Source organism: Pan paniscus, chromosome 20 (genome assembly GCF_029289425.2).
Source record: "Pan paniscus chromosome 20, NHGRI_mPanPan1-v2.0_pri, whole genome shotgun sequence".
Lineage (NCBI taxonomy): Eukaryota > Metazoa > Chordata > Mammalia > Primates > Hominidae > Pan > Pan paniscus.
In genome coordinates, this window is record NC_073269.2 from 13,806,923 (window position 1) to 13,824,038 (window position 17,116).

Genomic DNA, 17,116 nt, shown 5'->3' on the forward strand with positions numbered 1-17,116 from the left:
ATGCTCAGCTGATTTTTGTATTTTTTGTAGCGATGGGTTTTCACCATATTGCCCAGGCTGGTCTCAAACTCCTGAGCTCAAGCGATCCACCCACCTTGGCCTCCCAAAGGGCTGGGATTACAGTCGCGAGCCACTGCATCCAGCAAGATCCTCGGTAACTTTGAAAACTGGCAGCCTCAGAATCATGATATCTGTGAAAACCAGCTGCCTAGCAGTCAAAATAGCTTTAGAGTTCTCCAGACATCGATCTGCAGAACATAGTCACTATTTGATCTGTTTGGCAGCTCCTTGAAAAAGCCCTGTTCTCAGGGCTTATCTTTATTTGTTCTGATTCAGAATTTGTTTAGTGAGGAAAGCCTGTTCTCAGGGCAGTTGTCAAAAAAAAAAAAAATCATTGGTACCCCCCACCATTGGAAATGATACCTCTCATTGAAAAGCACAGTTAGGCTGCTAGATTCTAAGTCATCTGGTTTTAGTCCCCTCCTTCCCCCATCTTCCATGGGTCCTGATTTCAGTAGCTGATGTCTTAATGTAGTAGATTCTACACTAGACTCCATGGCCTCAGCACCAGGTCCCTTTATGTCTGCTGAGATTTACACCAGCTCTCTTGAGTGTTGAAGCCATTTGGGCTCCAGCTTTAGGAAAAAGCTGGTTTTTAGTTAACAGCTCTCTCTTTCTAGGGCTCTCTTCCATCAAAGCTATGGCTTGGGGACACTTCTATTTAAAGGACAGCAGAAGTTCCTAGAGTCATTAGGTCCTGAGTTAGAACTTACCTGAATGTTGAAACTTGACAGTCAGAAAAATAACTCTTGATGCTGCTGTTTCGGAAGAGTTGGTTGAGCTGAAAGACAGGGCGATGTTTCTTAGGTCAGAATCCTGGCCCCAGTAGCATCAGAGAATTTTCAGCCACTGAGCACACTTCTCCGTCTATTTTGCTTCTTGTCATGACAACCACTTGCCCAGGTATGTATATCAAAGGACATGCTCTCCTAGGGTATGACTTAGCTGTGTGACCTTGGGTCAGCTACTGAACCTCTCTGTGCTTGTGTATTAAATGGGAATAAGAACCTGTCTTTGTGGATTGTTATAAAAAGTCACCCTGTGGCTACCCAGTATGCATAAGTCAGTTTCTGCATGGCAACAGAGTGGACATACCACCCCCTTCTCACCGCGTCCTCAATATTCCTTTTGTTCCTCTGGTAATTGGTGGTGCCTGGCTGGGCTTTGTCCTGGGAATATGGTAGGTTGGTGATGGTGAAATTCAGGAAGAAGTGCTGGGTGCTGGAGCTGCTTGTTGGTTGATAAACTGATGACTCCATTTCTAGAATTTTAAAAAAAGTATGTAAAAATCCACTATCAAGGCAGGGTTTTAAGAAAGAGATTATTCCAGCTAGCTTACTTATTCCTGACAGTGTGAGCTGAGCTAGGCTTTTCTTTTTTTCTTTTTTCTTTTTTTTTTTTTTTTTGGCAGGGGGTCATTTGTTTTGTTTTTTGAGACAGTTTCACTCTCTTTGCCCAGGCTGGAGTGTAATGGCGTGATCTGGGCTCACCACAACCTCCACCTCCTGGGTTCAAGCCATTCTTCTGCCTCAGCCTCCCGAGTAGTGGGATTACAGGCATGCGCCACCCTGCCTGGCTAATTTTTTTTTTTTTTTTTTTTTGTATTTTTAATAGAGACAGGGTTTCTCCATGTTGGTTAGACTGGTCTCGAACCCCCGACCTCAGGTGATCCGCCCGCCTTGGCCTCCCAAAGTGCTGGGATTACAGGTGTGAGCCACCGCGCCTGGCTGAGCTTGGATTTTAAAGGTGGGATGGAGGGTTTTAGGTAACAGCTCTATCTTGGATGGAGGATCTTCCTCCATCCATCTGTCCAACTTGTATCCATCCACCCATCTACCTGTTCAATTCTCTTTCTACCAAGCATTGTAAGAATTCCCTACAACATGGGGGAAAAGAGACTGGGTTTCTCTGGGGGTGTAGTCAGCAATTGCAGGTGCTGAGAAACCCAGAGTCTTCTAACTAATGATCTTTGTTCCTAAAGGGTCTTCTTGCCTTTGCTCTTCTCTCCCCCCACCCTCTATTCTGCACACAGCACCCAGAGGATGAGCAGAATTCATTTCATTTTCTTTCTAAAGCAGAACTCATGAGTGTGTCATGTTCCTCCCCAAGCCATTCCAGTGCCCAACAAAGTCTCTGCCCACATCTTTGGCTTCAACGGTCACCTCTCCAGTATCAAAGTGGATGCTCCAGCTGCACCAATCTTCTTAAACTTGCCCCAAAATGCCATATTTTTTTTTTTCAGACGCAGTTTTGCTCTTTTTGCCCAGGCTGGAGTGCAATGGCACAATCTCGGCTCACTGCAACCTCCGCCTCCCGAGTTCAAGCAGTTCTCCTGTCTCAGCCTCCCAAGTGGCTGGGATTACAGGCACGCACCACCATGCCTGGCTAATTTTTGTATTTTTAGCAGAGATGGGGTTTCATCATATTGGTCAGGCTGGTCTTGAACTCCTGACCTCAGGTGATCCACCCATCTCAGCCTCTGAAAGTGCTGGGATTACAGGCGTGAGCCACCGCACCCGGCCAGATGCCATATTCTTTCTATCTTCTAGGTTATAGATGCATGGAGCACAATTCTCCATCTATTACCCCTGGCTAGGTCCCATTCTCTGTCAGATCTCAGCTTCTTCACCTCTTCCTACACAAAACTTTCCAAGACAAGGTTGTGTGTTCCTCCTTGGGGCTCCCACAGGCCCCTGAAATTCCCTTATCATAGCAATGATCACACTGTATCATCAGTACATGTTTACTTCCATTGTTTATTTATTTTTTACTTTTATTTATTTATTTATTTTTGAGACAGAGTCTCCATCTGTCACCCAGGCTGGAGTGCAGTGGCGCAATCTCGGCTCACTGCAAGCTCTGCCTCCCGGGTTCACGCCATTCTCCTGCCTCAGCCTCCCGAGTAGCTGCGACTACAGGTGGCCACCACCATGCCTGGCTAATTTTTTTGTATTTTTAGTAGAGACAGGGTTTCACCGTGTTAGCCAGGATGGTCTCAATCTCCTGACCTCGTGATCTGCCTGCCTGGGCCTCCCAAAGTACTGGTATTACAGGCGTGAGCCACCATGCCCGGCCTACTTCCATTGTTTATTGAATGAATGAATTATTCATTTACTGATTCATTCATTTAATTAATCATTTTAATTGATCAATTAATCAATTAAATCAATTCTCAATTACATCAATTAATCAATTATGTACTGAATCATTTATTATTCATTAATTAAATGAACGAATCAATAAATTGATTCAAAATAAATGATCTATTGATTCATTCATTCAACACAATTCTTTTTACATGTAAAAATAGCTATTCTCTTAGATTCAGTGGCTGGTGTTCTGTTCCTGCCTCGTTGGATGATCTACTGCCACAGGTCACCTACATGGGTCTCCAGAAAGCTTCCCTTTCCCTCTCTAGAGCCTCCACCAATTCCACTGGTACCGAGAAGCCCCATCTTTCCTCATAACCCCACCTCTTCCAGTTAGGAAACCAGCCACCCCACCTTGTACCTGTCACATGGATGTCCACCAACTGGTAGGTGGAGCCCAGCCAATGGAATGAGGCATTCAGGGTCTTATCTAGAAAGACTTGCTCCACCAGGCTGGGGTCCAGATTGGAGGAGAACAATGCCTTGACAGTGACCAACATGGAGTCCATCCTAGGGACAGAGACCACAGGAATTCAGCCAGTACTCAGCATCAGCAGGGTCATCGGTTGCTGTCTTTAAAGAGAGAAAGATCTAGAGGCACCCACCCCCAGTCTAGAGAAGGGTTCTGATCAAAATGGGAGGCCTTCAGCTGGATGCAGTGGCCCACGCCTGTAATCTCAGCACTTTGGGAGGCCGAGGCAGGCAAATTGCCTGAGGTCGGGAGTTCGAGACCAGCCTGACCAACATGGCAAAACCCTGTCTCTAATAAAAATACAAAACTTCACCGGTTGTGGTGGCGCGTGCCTGTAGTCCCTGTTACATGGGGGGCTGAGGCAGGAGAATTGCTTGAACCCAGGAGGCAGTTGCAGTGAGCCAAGATCATACCACTGCACTCCAGCCTGAGCAACAGAGCATGACTCCATCTCAAAAAAAAAAAAAATGCTTCCAGGAATTACGTCTAGAAGCAATAACAGTAACAATAATCGACATTTATTGAACACTTTTTATAGATCAAGACCACTAAGAAGTTACTTATGCATTCTTCATCATCACTCTGGTGGAAGGTATTGTTAAAATTATCCCAATTTCTCCCACATTTTCCCTCTTGATTTCTACTTTTTATTATTTTATTTTATTTTTTGAGATAGAGTCTCGCTCTGTCACCCAGGCTGGAGTACAGCCTCCTAGGCTCAGGCGATCCTCCCACCTCAGCTTCCTGAGTGGCTGGGACTACAGGTGTGTGCCACCATGCCTGGCTAATTTTTGTATTTTTTGTAGAGACTAGGACTCCCTATGTTGCCCTCACTGGTCTTGAACTTCTGGGCTCAAGAGATCCGCCTGCCCTGGCCTCCCAAAGTGCTGGGATTACAGGCGTGAGCCACTGTGCCCAGCCTACTTTTGATTTTATTTGTTTTTAATTTTTTGGGGTACATAGTAGGTGTTTTTATATTTATGGGGTACATGAGATGTTTTGATACAAGCATGTAATGCATAATAATCATCAGGGTAAATGGGGTATCCATCCCCTCAAGCATATATCCTTTGTGTTGCAAACAATCCAAGCATACACCTTTAGTTATATTTTAAAATGTACAGTCAAGTTATTTTTGACTACAGTCACCCTGTTGTGCTAGCAAATACTAGGTCTTATTCATTCTTTGCATTTTTTTGTTCCCATTAACCTTCTCCATATTCCCAGCTGAAATACAAAAATCTTTGAAGTTTAGAAATATACAAAGTCAGCCCTGTGTCCTGTGACCCTCCTCTTCCCAAGTATAGATATCTTCATTCCTTCATCCAGTCATCAGAGACCTGGGTTCAAATCCCAACTTTGACAGTTCTTGGGAAGTTCACTTTTCTGACCCTCAGTTTTCCCATCTGCACAATAGGGATGATTTTTGCACTCAACTCATAGATTCTGTTGTGAGAATTAAATGAGAGGAGGCTGGTTGATGTTAAATATTATTATTGGGCTAATATTTTGAGTTCTACATCAAAAAGTTATATTTTCCCAAGTGTCCAGAAAAAAAAGAAGGTGTATGCTGGGAGTTGGTGGCCCCATGAGGCTAATCCTCACTCCCTACCTTGAGGATTTATGGGAGGAGATGGTAGGATTAGCTAGACAGGGATGTAGGGGAGAATGGGTACCCCACTGGGGACGTCTAGCTCAAGGGTGCTCAGAGACACAGCCACAAGCTTGGTCACTGCTTATGACCTTCAGAACTTACGTCAAGTTGGTGACCAGGCAGAAGCGGAACGTGTCACGTAGTTGACTGCCTTTGTAGAGTGTGGTGACCTAGAAAGATGGGTAGGGAGAGTGGGTGAGATGGAGGCCTCTTAGGGGTGGAGGGGCCGCTGATGCCAGTGGAAAAAATCACAGGACTTGGAGCAAAGGGGACCAGAGTTCAAATCCTAACTCTGTTCCTAAAGCACTGTGTGACCCTAGGCACACCACGCCCCTTTCTGAGCCTCAGTTTGCCCATCTGTGAAATGGGAACGGTAGTCAAGAGAGTACTTTTGGAAACTGAGAGAGAACCAAGAATACGTAGTGAAGTGAAGCATTTGAAATGACAACTTCATAGACAAATCAAGTAGAAGAGGGAGAGAAGCACACAGGGCAGGGAAGATGGGAAGGGTGAGAGATGCCCCACCTTGTCCTGGATGTCTCTCAGCAGGGTGATGTACTCTGAGGATGTGGGGTCTGGATTACTGAGGTTCCAGTTGACGATGTGGAAATTTATCTGGTACTCACCCCAGATTGATAAATTCTGGGGTGCATAGCCTGGAGCCACAGAGAAGAAGAAAAGACAACATATGGTGGGGAAATGTTGATCACAAAATGCAGAGCCAGAATGGCCCAGCGGTCCCCTGCCTACTGTCAGAATCAGTCAATTTCAGGTCTGCATGCTGGGCATTGCAGGAGCTCTTAGACGGAAAGTTGACCCAAAGAGGGGGAAAAATGGAATATTACACAGATTCTCCTGAGCTGAGCTTTCCTGCATGTGCTATGTAGTTCCCGCTTCTAGGAATGCATCCTTTTCATTTCCTGCAAAACTCCTGCTCACGCTTCAAGAGCCCAGTGAGAGGGAGCTCCAGGACAGCAGGGGCCCAAGTCTGTCTTATTCATTATTGTGTCCCGGCACAGGGCCGGGTATATAACACCCTCCTCCAGGAAGCCCTCCTTAATTTACTCCTCCTCTCAGCTCCCATAGTACCCTGTTAATAACAGCAGTGGGGTCTTTGTTGTGCCCCTAGTTTGTTGTTAACTTGAGTATGAGTTTTTCAGAGACAGAAAAATGTGTCTTCTATCTCCAGACCCAGCACAAGGCTTGGGGCAGAACAGCCACCCATATATGTTTGCTGAATGAATTAATTAATGAATGTGAGTTACAGCAGAGACACAAATCTTTAATTTGCTCACTCATTCAATGATTCTTTCCATACTATGATGTGCTGATGTACTGAGAACCGAGGGTACAGTGGCATTCATAATAGACCATAATTTTGTTGAGTTCACAGGGTAAGGGGGAATCAGATAATTTAACAAGTAATTACAGTAAAGTGTGATAAATGTCAGCCTTGTGCCCACCTAGGAACTTTGGGACCATGTACAACAGGATTTCTCACCCTTGAAATTATTGGCATTTGGGGCTGGATCATTCCCTGGGGTGGTTGTCTCCTGTGCACTGGAAAATGGGCTACTGACCCACTAGGTGCCAGTTGCACCCTCCTTCCCTCCCTGAGTTGTGATACCCAAAAATGATTCCGGATATTGCCTAGAGTCTCCCAGTTGGGGGGTGGGGTGGGGCAGAAGTGCAGAATTGTCCCCTGGTAATAACCACTGACACAGAGGATCCTTATATAGAAGGGACCTGCTATCCTGTCCCAAAGGATGCCACGGCTCAGCCACTTGGGTTTTGAATTGAAATTCATTATGGATGTACCTGGAGGGGGGGTTCATTATGCTAAGTGAAATATACCAGATAGAGAGAAACAAATACTGCATGATCTCACTTATATGTGGGATCAGAAGTCAAACTTACAGAAGCAGAGAGTAGCATGATGGTTATCAGGGGCTAGGGGCATGGGGGTGGTGATAGAGAAAATGGGGAGATGTTGGTCACAAAATACAAACTTTTAGTTACAAGATGAATAAGTTCTGGGGATCGAGTATAAAGCTTGATGATTACAGTTAATAATACTGTATTGTAAACCTGAAATTTTCTATGAGGGTAGACCTTAAATGTTCTCTTTCTCTCTAACTCACACAGACACACACAGACACACGGTAACTATGTGACATGAAAGCAGTGTTAACTAATTTGATCATGGTAATCATTTCATAAGCTACACATATATTAAATCACTGCATTATACATCTTAAATACATACAATTGTATTTGATATTTATACCGCAACCAAGTTGGAAACAAAAGTGAAGGAGAAAGAGACAAACAATTTATGACATTAATTTGTTCAAAGAATTTCATGCTATTTACTCAAAATAATGGGAAAGACCCTCCCCTTGGTGGTTTGGGGAAGGGTGTCCCCCAGCCAGGCCTTGGGCTATTTTTTTTAGAGAGGAAAGGGCATACAACAGGGACAAATAATAGTCATGGTGGGCCGGGCATGGTGGCTCATGCCTGTAATCCCGGCACTTTAGGAGGCCAAGGCAGGTGGATCACCTGAGGTCAGGAGTTCGAGACCAGCCTGGGCAACATGGTGAAACTCCATCTCTACTAAAAATACAAAAATTAGCTGAGCGTGGTGGCATGCACCTGTAAATCCCAGCTACTTGGGAGGCTGAGGCAGGAGAATCACTGTTGCAGAGCCGAGATTGCACCATTGCACTCCAGCCTGGGTGATAGAGTGAGACTCCATCTCAAAAACAAAGAAACCAACCCCCCAAAAGTCACTGTAAATCCAAGTTCAGCCTGACACTCACCATTGATGAAGAGGCTATCCCTGTCCAGGACATAGAAGCCCAGTTGGGTGAAACCATGGGTCAGCTGACTCAGCTCCCAGTAAAGCTGCTGTATGTCCAGCCCGGGGCCCACAGGGTCAGGGTGGTAGGTGCAGGTGGTGTCCACGCCAGTCGCTGCCCCATCCTTCTCAGGCCTGGGGAGAGAGGCATTTGAGGACTTTAGAGAGGTCCCAAGACCTCTGCAAGTAAAGAGCAGTGGAGGGAGGAGCAGGGGAAAGCTGAGGAAGGGGTGGTCACAAAAGGGGTGGTTGTTACTGGCAAATGGCCAGGAAGTGGTCTCACCTGAGGGAGATCAGTTGGCAACCCAAGTAGAAGGGGCCCATGCTGCTCTTCTGGAACAACGGTCTGAGCTTGAGAGGAAGGAGGAAGAGGGTAAGCCGAGGAACAGAGGTTGGGGGTAGGATTTATCCCACCGGGAGCTGCTAGGACCAGGGTCTCACCAGGTGCTGAAGGACCCCCTCGGTGGAGTTGAATGTAGCTGAGCCCTTGCCCATATCTGGTGAATACTGGAGATTGGAGATGGTGAAGTTGAGTGTGAGGGTCTTCAGGTGGTACCCCATGGCTGCAGGAGGGGAGGAGAGATGTCTGCAACTGAGGGCTGGTCTGAGACTAGATCAGACTGCGCTCATTATTAACTAGTGTGGCCATCCAAGTCAGAAGCTATGTGTCTTCTCCCCTCCAAGTAACACCAATTCTCTTTGCTGAATATTCATCACATATATCCTCTCTCTCCTCCCCTATCCCAGTTCAGGTCTTATTTTCTCTCACCCTGATTAGCACCCTGGCAGACTCACTGGATGCCCTGTCTAAAGGACATTCTCTATACTGAACACAAGAAGAATCTTTCTGAAATGACAATCTCACTATGGCTGCCCCTGCTCTAGTACCATCCACAGCTCCCTATGGCCTTCAGTGTTAAGTTCAAATTTCTTGACTTGGCACTCAAGGCCCTTCCCAATCTGGCTCCTGCTGACCTTTCAGTCTCACTTATCCATCCACTCTGGGTTAAGCTTTATGTTTCATGCAAACCAAATTTCTCTCACTTCTCCCTATACTCTATGCTGTTTCTGGCCACTGAGGCTTTGCTCACAGATTCCCCTCTTTCAGTTATACTATTCATGCCCTATTTGCCTGAATCACTCTTAGTCATCCTTAAAGACTCAGTTCAGGTGAAACTTTCTCCAGAAAGCCCTCCTCCTTCCCAATTATGCCAGGTGTCTCACCCCAAAACATCTGACATTATGATGGTCTATTTATTTCATAAAATCTGGGACTCCACGAGGGCAGGTGTCTGATTGAAATGCTATTCTAATCTTCGAGGAGGAAAAATGGCCCCAAATACCTGTTGTGGCTTCTGACAGAGGAGGCAGGAATGTGGTGGCTGGCTTGGGAGCTGTGGAAGGAACAGTCCGTCAGAGAGGAAAAAAGCCCACCACCTAGTGGGAGAAACTCCCCTGGGCTTCATCAGTGGTCCAAGCCAGACAACCATTCACAGGTGGGCCATAAATGAGACTGAGGGAAGGAGTGACTGTGTGAGTGGAGGAGTGAGCAAGATGGATGGATGGATAAAAGGACAGGTGGAAGGAAGGACAAGCAGGTGAATGGGCAAGAGGATGAGTGGGTGGATGGGCAGATGGATGAATGGTTGGAAGGACAGAAGGAAGGAGAGACAAGCAGATGAATAGGCAGGAGGATGGATGGAGAGATGGATGGATGGTTGGAAGGACAGAAAGAAGGACAAACAGGTGAATGAGGAGAAGGATAGATGGATGGATGATGGATGGATGGATGGGTGGATGGATGGATAAAAGGACAGATGGAAGGAAGGACAATTGAGTGAATGGGGAGGAGAATGGGTGGAGAGATGGCTGGCAGGATAGATGGATGGATGGAAAGACAGAAATAAGGAAACAGGTGAATGAAGAGGAGAATGAATGGAGAGATGGGTGGATGGTTTGAAGGACAGAAAGAAAGACAAACCAGTGAATAGGGAGAAGGATGGATGGATGGATGGTGGATGGATGGAGAGATGGATAAAAGACAGATAGAAGGAAGGACAAGCAGGTGAATGGGCAGGAAGATGGGTGGATGGATGGATGGAAGGACAAAAGGAAGGAGGGGCTAGCAAGTGAATGGGCAGAAGGATGGGTGGGTGGTGGATGAGTGGATGGGTGGATGGATGGATGGATGGATGGATAGATGTATAGAAGGACAGAAGAAAGGAGGGACAAGCAGGTGAATGGGCAGGAGGATGGGTGATGGATGAATAGATGGATAAAAGGACAGATGGAAGGAAGGACGAGGAGGTAAATGGTCAGGAAATGGGGTGGATGGATGGATGGGTGAATGGATGGATGGATGGATGGATGGAAGGACGGATGGTGTCTGAGAGATGACTGGAAGGATAGAAAAATGGATGGCTGGAAAGATAGATGAGTGGATCACTGGATGAGGCAATGGGCAAATTTAGCCAAAACCAGTAGCCAGCAGAGTCTGCAGCTTGACCATGAAGCCTCTGCTGGGGCACTTGGAGGAGATTTTCTTATCAGGAGGTACAGACTAACAAGGTCATCATCTGACCTCAACCTCTATCCCTGTAGGGAATGTTTGTTCAAACTTCTTCCTCCAACCCAGAGGGCCATGGAAAATTCACAAAGCCAAGACTATGGCTGCAGGTCTAAAAACAGGCCAAGGACTCAGCATTCTTCCTCCCACTGAGACGTTGCTCCTCACCACCTCAGGGGACCAGCCCGAATTTGGGGCAACCTTCCTTCACGAATGAGGAGAAAAGCTTGAACCAAGACCCATGGAGATTGAAATGGGCACTGGATTCAAAGACACATACTTGTAGGAGACTCATCTGGACCAGGTTCATTGTAACCTAGAAACAAAGAAGTCACACATAAGAGGAGTTGGTGGAACCGTCCCAGATACTCCATGCCTTTGTCCTTATGGGGCCCCTGCCTGGATGCCTTTCCCTTTGTGTATCTAGAGATTATGGATACATTTATATATCATCTAATATTTGACTTAAATGTGTTCACCACTAGAAAGAATTTCCTGATATTTCAATTAGCACTGACCCTTCCCTACTCACGTCTCCAGCATGCCTCCAATGAGAGGCTCTCACTACCTTTGTGTTCACAAGTCTATCCTCCTATCCATCCATACCCCCCACCTCCCCTTCCAGTCCTCCTCCAATCTATTCCTCCACCCAGTGAATGTTTATTAAGGGTTTACTATGTGCAAGCCTCCCTTTACATTTGGGGAATATAGGGTAGAACAAAACAGTCTCCACCCCTCTGGAGATTACATTAGGACAGGATGCACATGTAACCTATCTCTGTTCCTGGGGCCAGGCACATTGTGGCCTGGTTAATAGTAGCTGCTTGGTAAATCTAAATGAAGGAACAAAATGAAGCATATAAGCTGTGCAGTTTACAAGGGGGAACAGCTCCCTGCAATAGCCAAGTTGAAGGGACTGGATGTTAAAACTGAGATCATCAAGACCCAACCCGCACCTGTGTGTTTATCACAGCACTATTCACAATAGCAGAGATGTGGAATCAACCTGTATGTCCATCAACAGATGAATCCATAAAGAAAGTGTGGTATATATGCACAATGGAACACTATTCAGCCATAAAGAGAAATAAAACCATGCTGCTGAGGTTGCAGATAAAAAGGAGTGTTTATACACTGTTGGTGGGAGTGTAAATTAGTTCATCCACTGTAGAAAGCAGCAGGATGATTCCTCAAAGAGCTAAAAACAGAACTACCGTCTGACCCAGCAATCTCATCACTGCATATATGCCCAAAGGAATATAAATTTTTCTATCATAAAGACACATGTTCATTGAAGCACTATTCACAATAGCAAAGACATGGAATCTATTTAAATGCCCATCAAGGATAGACTGGATAAAGAAAATGAGGAACATATACACCATGGAATACTATGCAGCTATAAAAAAGAATGAGATCATGTCCGTTGCAGGAACATGGATGGAGCTGGAGGTCATTATCCTTACCAAACTAATGCAGGAACAGAAAACCAAATACTGCCTCTTCTCACTTATAAGTGGGAGCTAAATGATGAGAACACATGGACACATAGAGGGGAACAACAGACACTGGGGCCTACCTGAGGTTGGAGGGTGGCGGGTGGTGGGTGGAGGGTGGGAGGAGAGAGAGGATCAGAAAAAATAACTAATGGGTACTAGGCTTAATACTTGGGTGATGAAATAATCTGTACAACAAACCCCTGTGACATGAGTTTAACCATATAGAAAATCTGCACGTGTATGTCTGAACTTAAAAGTTAGAAAAAAAGAATGAATCCATGTCTTTTGCAGCAACATGGATGAAACTGAAGTTACCTTAAGTGAAACAAGTCAGACACAGACAGACAAATATCACATGTTCTCAATCATAAGTGGAAGCTAAACAATGTGTAGACAAGAACTCAGAGAGGGGAATGATAGATAAAGGGGGCTTGGAAGGGTGAGGGGGTAGGAGCAAGGTGGATGATGAGAAAGGACTAAATGGATACAATGTATGTTATTGGAGTGGTGGATACTCTGAAAGCTCTGACTTCACTACTGTGCCATCTATGCATGTAACAAAATTGCACTTGTACCCCATAACTGTATACATACAATGATGATGGTGAGGAGGATAGTAATAATAATAATAAAGAACATCAAGACCCAGACTAACCAAAAACTCACTGTGGGCATGGGCAAGTCCCTTCCCTTCTCTGTGCCTCAGTTTCCCTCTTTGCTAAAATAAGAATAATGAAAGCCCAGGATGTCTCTCTACATCCCGGTACCTACCTAAAGGTACCTCATATAAGTGATATGGGGTGCCCACCTCATGGGGTCATGATGATAAGCACTGTTCTTGGGTTGGCGGTGGAGGGGATGAAAGGCGAGCTATTTTGTCAATTCTCCACGGTCATGCTTTGCCTCTCAGAACCCCATTTAGGGGATGCCTTCTTAAATGCTATCTTTTCCTGAGTTCTAGACCAATGCTGAGGCCCAGTGTGCCTGAAGATTAGATCCCATAGATCTTCCTGGTATAGGGACCTCAGGTAGGAGAGAAGCCCATCCCTCGTCAATGGTGAGAAGAAAGCAGGGAGGGGAAATTGTTTTGTTTTGTTTTGAGACAGAGTCTTGCTCTGTCACCAGGCTGGAGTGCAATGGCACAATTTTGGCTCACTGCAACCTCTGCCTCCTGGGTTCAAGCGATTCTCCTGCCTCAGCCTCCCGAGTAGCTGGGACTACAGGCGTGCGCCACCACACCCAGGTAATTTTTGTATTTTTAGTAGAGACAGGGTTTCACCATGTTGTCCAGGATGGTCTCAATCTCTTGACCTTGTGATCCGCCCGCCTTGGCCTTCCAAAGTGCTGGGATTACAGGTGTGAGCTACTGCACACGGCCGGAAATGTGTTTTTTGTCTCCCAAGTGCCCCCACCAGGAAGACTCTTCTGTGAGTTAAACATGTGGAGTGGATCATAGCACCGAATGCTGACAAGTGGAGTTCATATCCTGGTTCCACCACTGTCAAGGTAAATTGCTTAGCCTGTTAAGCCTCAGTTTCTTCATCTGTAAAATGGGATTAATCAAAGTCCAACCTTGCATGGTGGTTATGGGAGGGTCAGTGGTAATGCCAAGACTTGAACCCCAAGTCTTTCCCTAGAGAACCGGGAAACAGACACCCTCCTGGACTGCAGTGGGGGCTGGGGGGTGGGGCAGGGAAATGGGGCTGAGAGCTGCTCACCGTTAAGGTAGAGGCTGTCTTTGTCCAGAGAGTAGGGGCCCAGCCGGGTGATGCCGTGGGTCTGCTGGCTCAGCTCATGGAACACCTGCTTGATAGGCAGACCTGGGCCGCTGAGGGGCTGCAGATAGGTGCAGAGGAGGTCCACCCGTGTCTCAGCGCCGTTCTTCACAGACCTGAGGAGGGAGAGGTGCAGCTTTGGGGGATGAAGGCCACCTAGCACCTCTCCACTTGTGGTCACTGCACAACTCACAGTCCATATTTTGGTCTCGTTGACAGTTTGCACTTTCTCCACCTGGCCTTATCTATCATCTCAGGATCTTTGCAATTGCTGTTACTTTTGTCTGGAAGCTTCTCCCCATTTCTCCTTACCTGGATAACTTCCTGGTCATCCTCCAGGTCTCAGCTTAGACGACTCCCTCCTCCTCCTCCTCCTCCTCCTCTTCCTCCTCTTCCTCCTCCTATCTTCCTAGGCAAGGTCAGGAGCCTCCTCTGGGTCCCACAATCCTCCACTCTTCCCCTGTCACTGCCCTGGTCACCCTCTATGTAATCATAAATTATTTGTTCCTGTTCCTACCAGAACATGGTCTCCACGAAGGAGGAAATGAACCAGTTTAGCTTACTCTTATTATATTGAAGCCCCAGAACCCAGCAGCCCTTGACAACTCCCTGCAAAAATCAAAGTCCTAATGAATGGAGAAACACAATACAGCATTTACATACAAGTGGAAAAGGAAGGGAATTCTGACACATGCTACAACATGGATGAACTTTGAGGACATTATGCTTGGTGAAATAAGCCAGCCATACAGTATAAACCAGGACATATACCATATGATTCCTCCATTCATAGGAGGTCCTCAGAATCATCAGATTCACAGAGACAGAAAGTAGAGTGGTGGGTGCCAGAGGCTTGAGGAGGGGGATGAGGAATGAGTATTTCATGGGGATGGAGTTTCAGTTTGGGAAGATGAGAAAGTTCTGGAGATGGATGATAGTGGTGATGGTTGCACAATAATGTGAATGTGCTTGATGCCACTGAACGGGAAATATAGCTAAAATGGTCAATTTAATGTGATGTGTATGTTACCACAATATAGAAAAAAAAATCCAAGCCAGGTGCAGTGGCTCACACCTATAATCCCAGCACTTTGGGAGGCCAAGGCAGTCGGATCACCTGAGGTCGGGAGTTCGAGACCAGCCTGACCAACATGGAGAAGCCCCATTTCTACTAAAAATACAAAATTAGCCAGGTGTGGTGGCACATGCCTGTAATCCCAGCTACTCGGGAGGCTGAGGCAGAGGAATCGTTTGAACCCAGGAGGCGGAGGTTGTGGTGAGCCGAGATCATGCCTGGGCAACAAGAACAAAGCTGTCTTTAAAAAAAAAAAATCCAAGTCCTCCAAGGCCCTTCAAACTTGCTGATGTCTTGAGTCTTATCCTCTCTCTCTTTTCTTCTTGCTCTCTCTCTGCTCCAGCCACACTGGCCTCTTTGCTGTTCATAGAACATGCCAAGCTCATTTGCACCTCAAGACCTTTTCTCATGCTGTTCTCCCTGCCTGGAACAGTTTTCATGGACATTTGGGACACAGCCCAAGATTCATCCTGGGTAAAGTTGCTCTACCCATCACTTGCTATTTATTTATGTTTCATATCACTTTACTCCATTTGAAGCCATTTTACTTAGATATTTATGTTCCTGTTTAGCATCTGTTCTTCTCCACTGGGTGAGGGCAGGGACAGCATCTGTCTTATCACTCTAGTACCCAGCACCTGCCTCAGAGGAGCGGTGCCATGGGCATCAGTTGACTAAAAATATAAATGGAGAAGTAAATAGTAAATACCAAGAGAGTGCAAACTGACCCAAAGAAGTCAAGTTGGCAAGGATGCAAGAAAAGGAACTCTTATACATGGTTGGTGGGAATGGAAGAGGAGTGGTGTTATGGGCATGGGTTGAGTAAAAATATAAATGGAGAAGTATGTAGTAAATACCATGAGAGTGCAAACCAACCCAGAAAACTCAAGTTGGCAAGGATGCACTAAAAGGAAACCTTTTTTTTTTTTTTTTTTGAGATGGAGTCTCTCTCTGTCGCCTAGGTTGAAGTGTGCAGTGGTGCGATCTCAGCTCACTGCAAGCCCCGCCTTCAGGGTTCATGCCATTCTCCTGCCTCAGCCTCTCCAGTAGCTGGGACTACAGGCACCCGCCACCACGCCCGGCTAATTTTTTGCATTTTTAGTAGAGACGGGGTTTCACCATGTTAGCCAGGGTGGTCTCGATCTCCTGACCTCATGATCCACCCACCTGGGCCTCGCAAAGTGCTGGGATTACAGGCATAAGCCACCGTGCCCGGCCTAGGAAACTCTTATACACTGTTGGTGGGAATGTAAATTAGTACAACCTCAAATGAAAAACAGTATGGAGATTTCTCAAAAAACAAAAAAAAAATCAGAACTACCATTTGACCCAGCAATCCCACTGTTGGGGATCTACCCAATGGAAAAGTATTAGAAATAAATAGTGGTGATGGCTGCATGACATTGTGAATATAATCAATGTCACTGAATTGTACATTTAAAAATGGTTAAAATGGCAGATTTTATGTTACATGTATTTTTGCCACAATATAAAAAAATGTGATTTTCTTAAATAGATGCAGAAAAGGACCCTCTGAGAATAGCTCAACCCATATTTATCTAAAAGAAATGAGGCCATGTGTGGTGGTTCATGCCTGTAAAATCCCAGCACTTCAGGAGGCTGAGGCAGTTGGATCACTTGAGGCCAGGAATTTGAGACCAGCCTGGCCAACATGGCAAAACCCCGTCTCTACTAAAAATGCAAAAAAATTTAGCCTGGTGTGGTGTTGGGCGCCTGTAATCCTTGCTACCTGGGAGGCTGAGGCACGAGAATCGCTTGAACCCGGGAGGCACAGGTTGTGGTGAGTGAAGATTGCACCACTGCACTTCAGTCTGGGCAGCAAGAGCAAAACTCCTTGGGAGGTTGAGGCACGAGAATCGCTTGAACTCAGGAGGCAGAGTTTGCAGTGAGCCGAGATTGCACCACTGCACTCCAGCTTGAGCGACAGAGTCAGACTCTGTCTCAGAAAAAAAAAAAGAAAGAAATGAAACCAGTATCTTAAAGAGATA

At 46.0% G+C, this 17,116-nt stretch overlaps 1 protein-coding gene across 3 annotated transcripts in view; it reads right to left on the reverse strand.

The window, feature by feature from the left end:
* MUC16 (mucin 16, cell surface associated) overlaps positions 1–17,116 on the reverse strand; it is a 239,107-nt gene that overhangs the window by 9,425 nt on the left and 212,566 nt on the right. For all 3 annotated transcript variants that reach the window (XM_063599829.1, XM_055102885.2, XM_014342466.5), the window contains 11 exons: positions 13,976–14,148; positions 11,039–11,074; positions 9,536–9,586; positions 8,634–8,755; positions 8,476–8,543; positions 8,155–8,327; positions 5,861–5,991; positions 5,438–5,505; positions 3,571–3,719; positions 1,170–1,321; positions 774–841 (listed from right to left, as the gene is read on the reverse strand). In XM_063599829.1, coding sequence (XP_063455899.1) covers positions 774–841; positions 1,170–1,321; positions 3,571–3,719; positions 5,438–5,505; positions 5,861–5,991; positions 8,155–8,327; positions 8,476–8,543; positions 8,634–8,755; positions 9,536–9,586; positions 11,039–11,074; positions 13,976–14,148 — 1,191 coding nt within the window. The remainder of the gene's footprint in view (positions 1–773; positions 842–1,169; positions 1,322–3,570; positions 3,720–5,437; positions 5,506–5,860; positions 5,992–8,154; positions 8,328–8,475; positions 8,544–8,633; positions 8,756–9,535; positions 9,587–11,038; positions 11,075–13,975; positions 14,149–17,116) is intronic.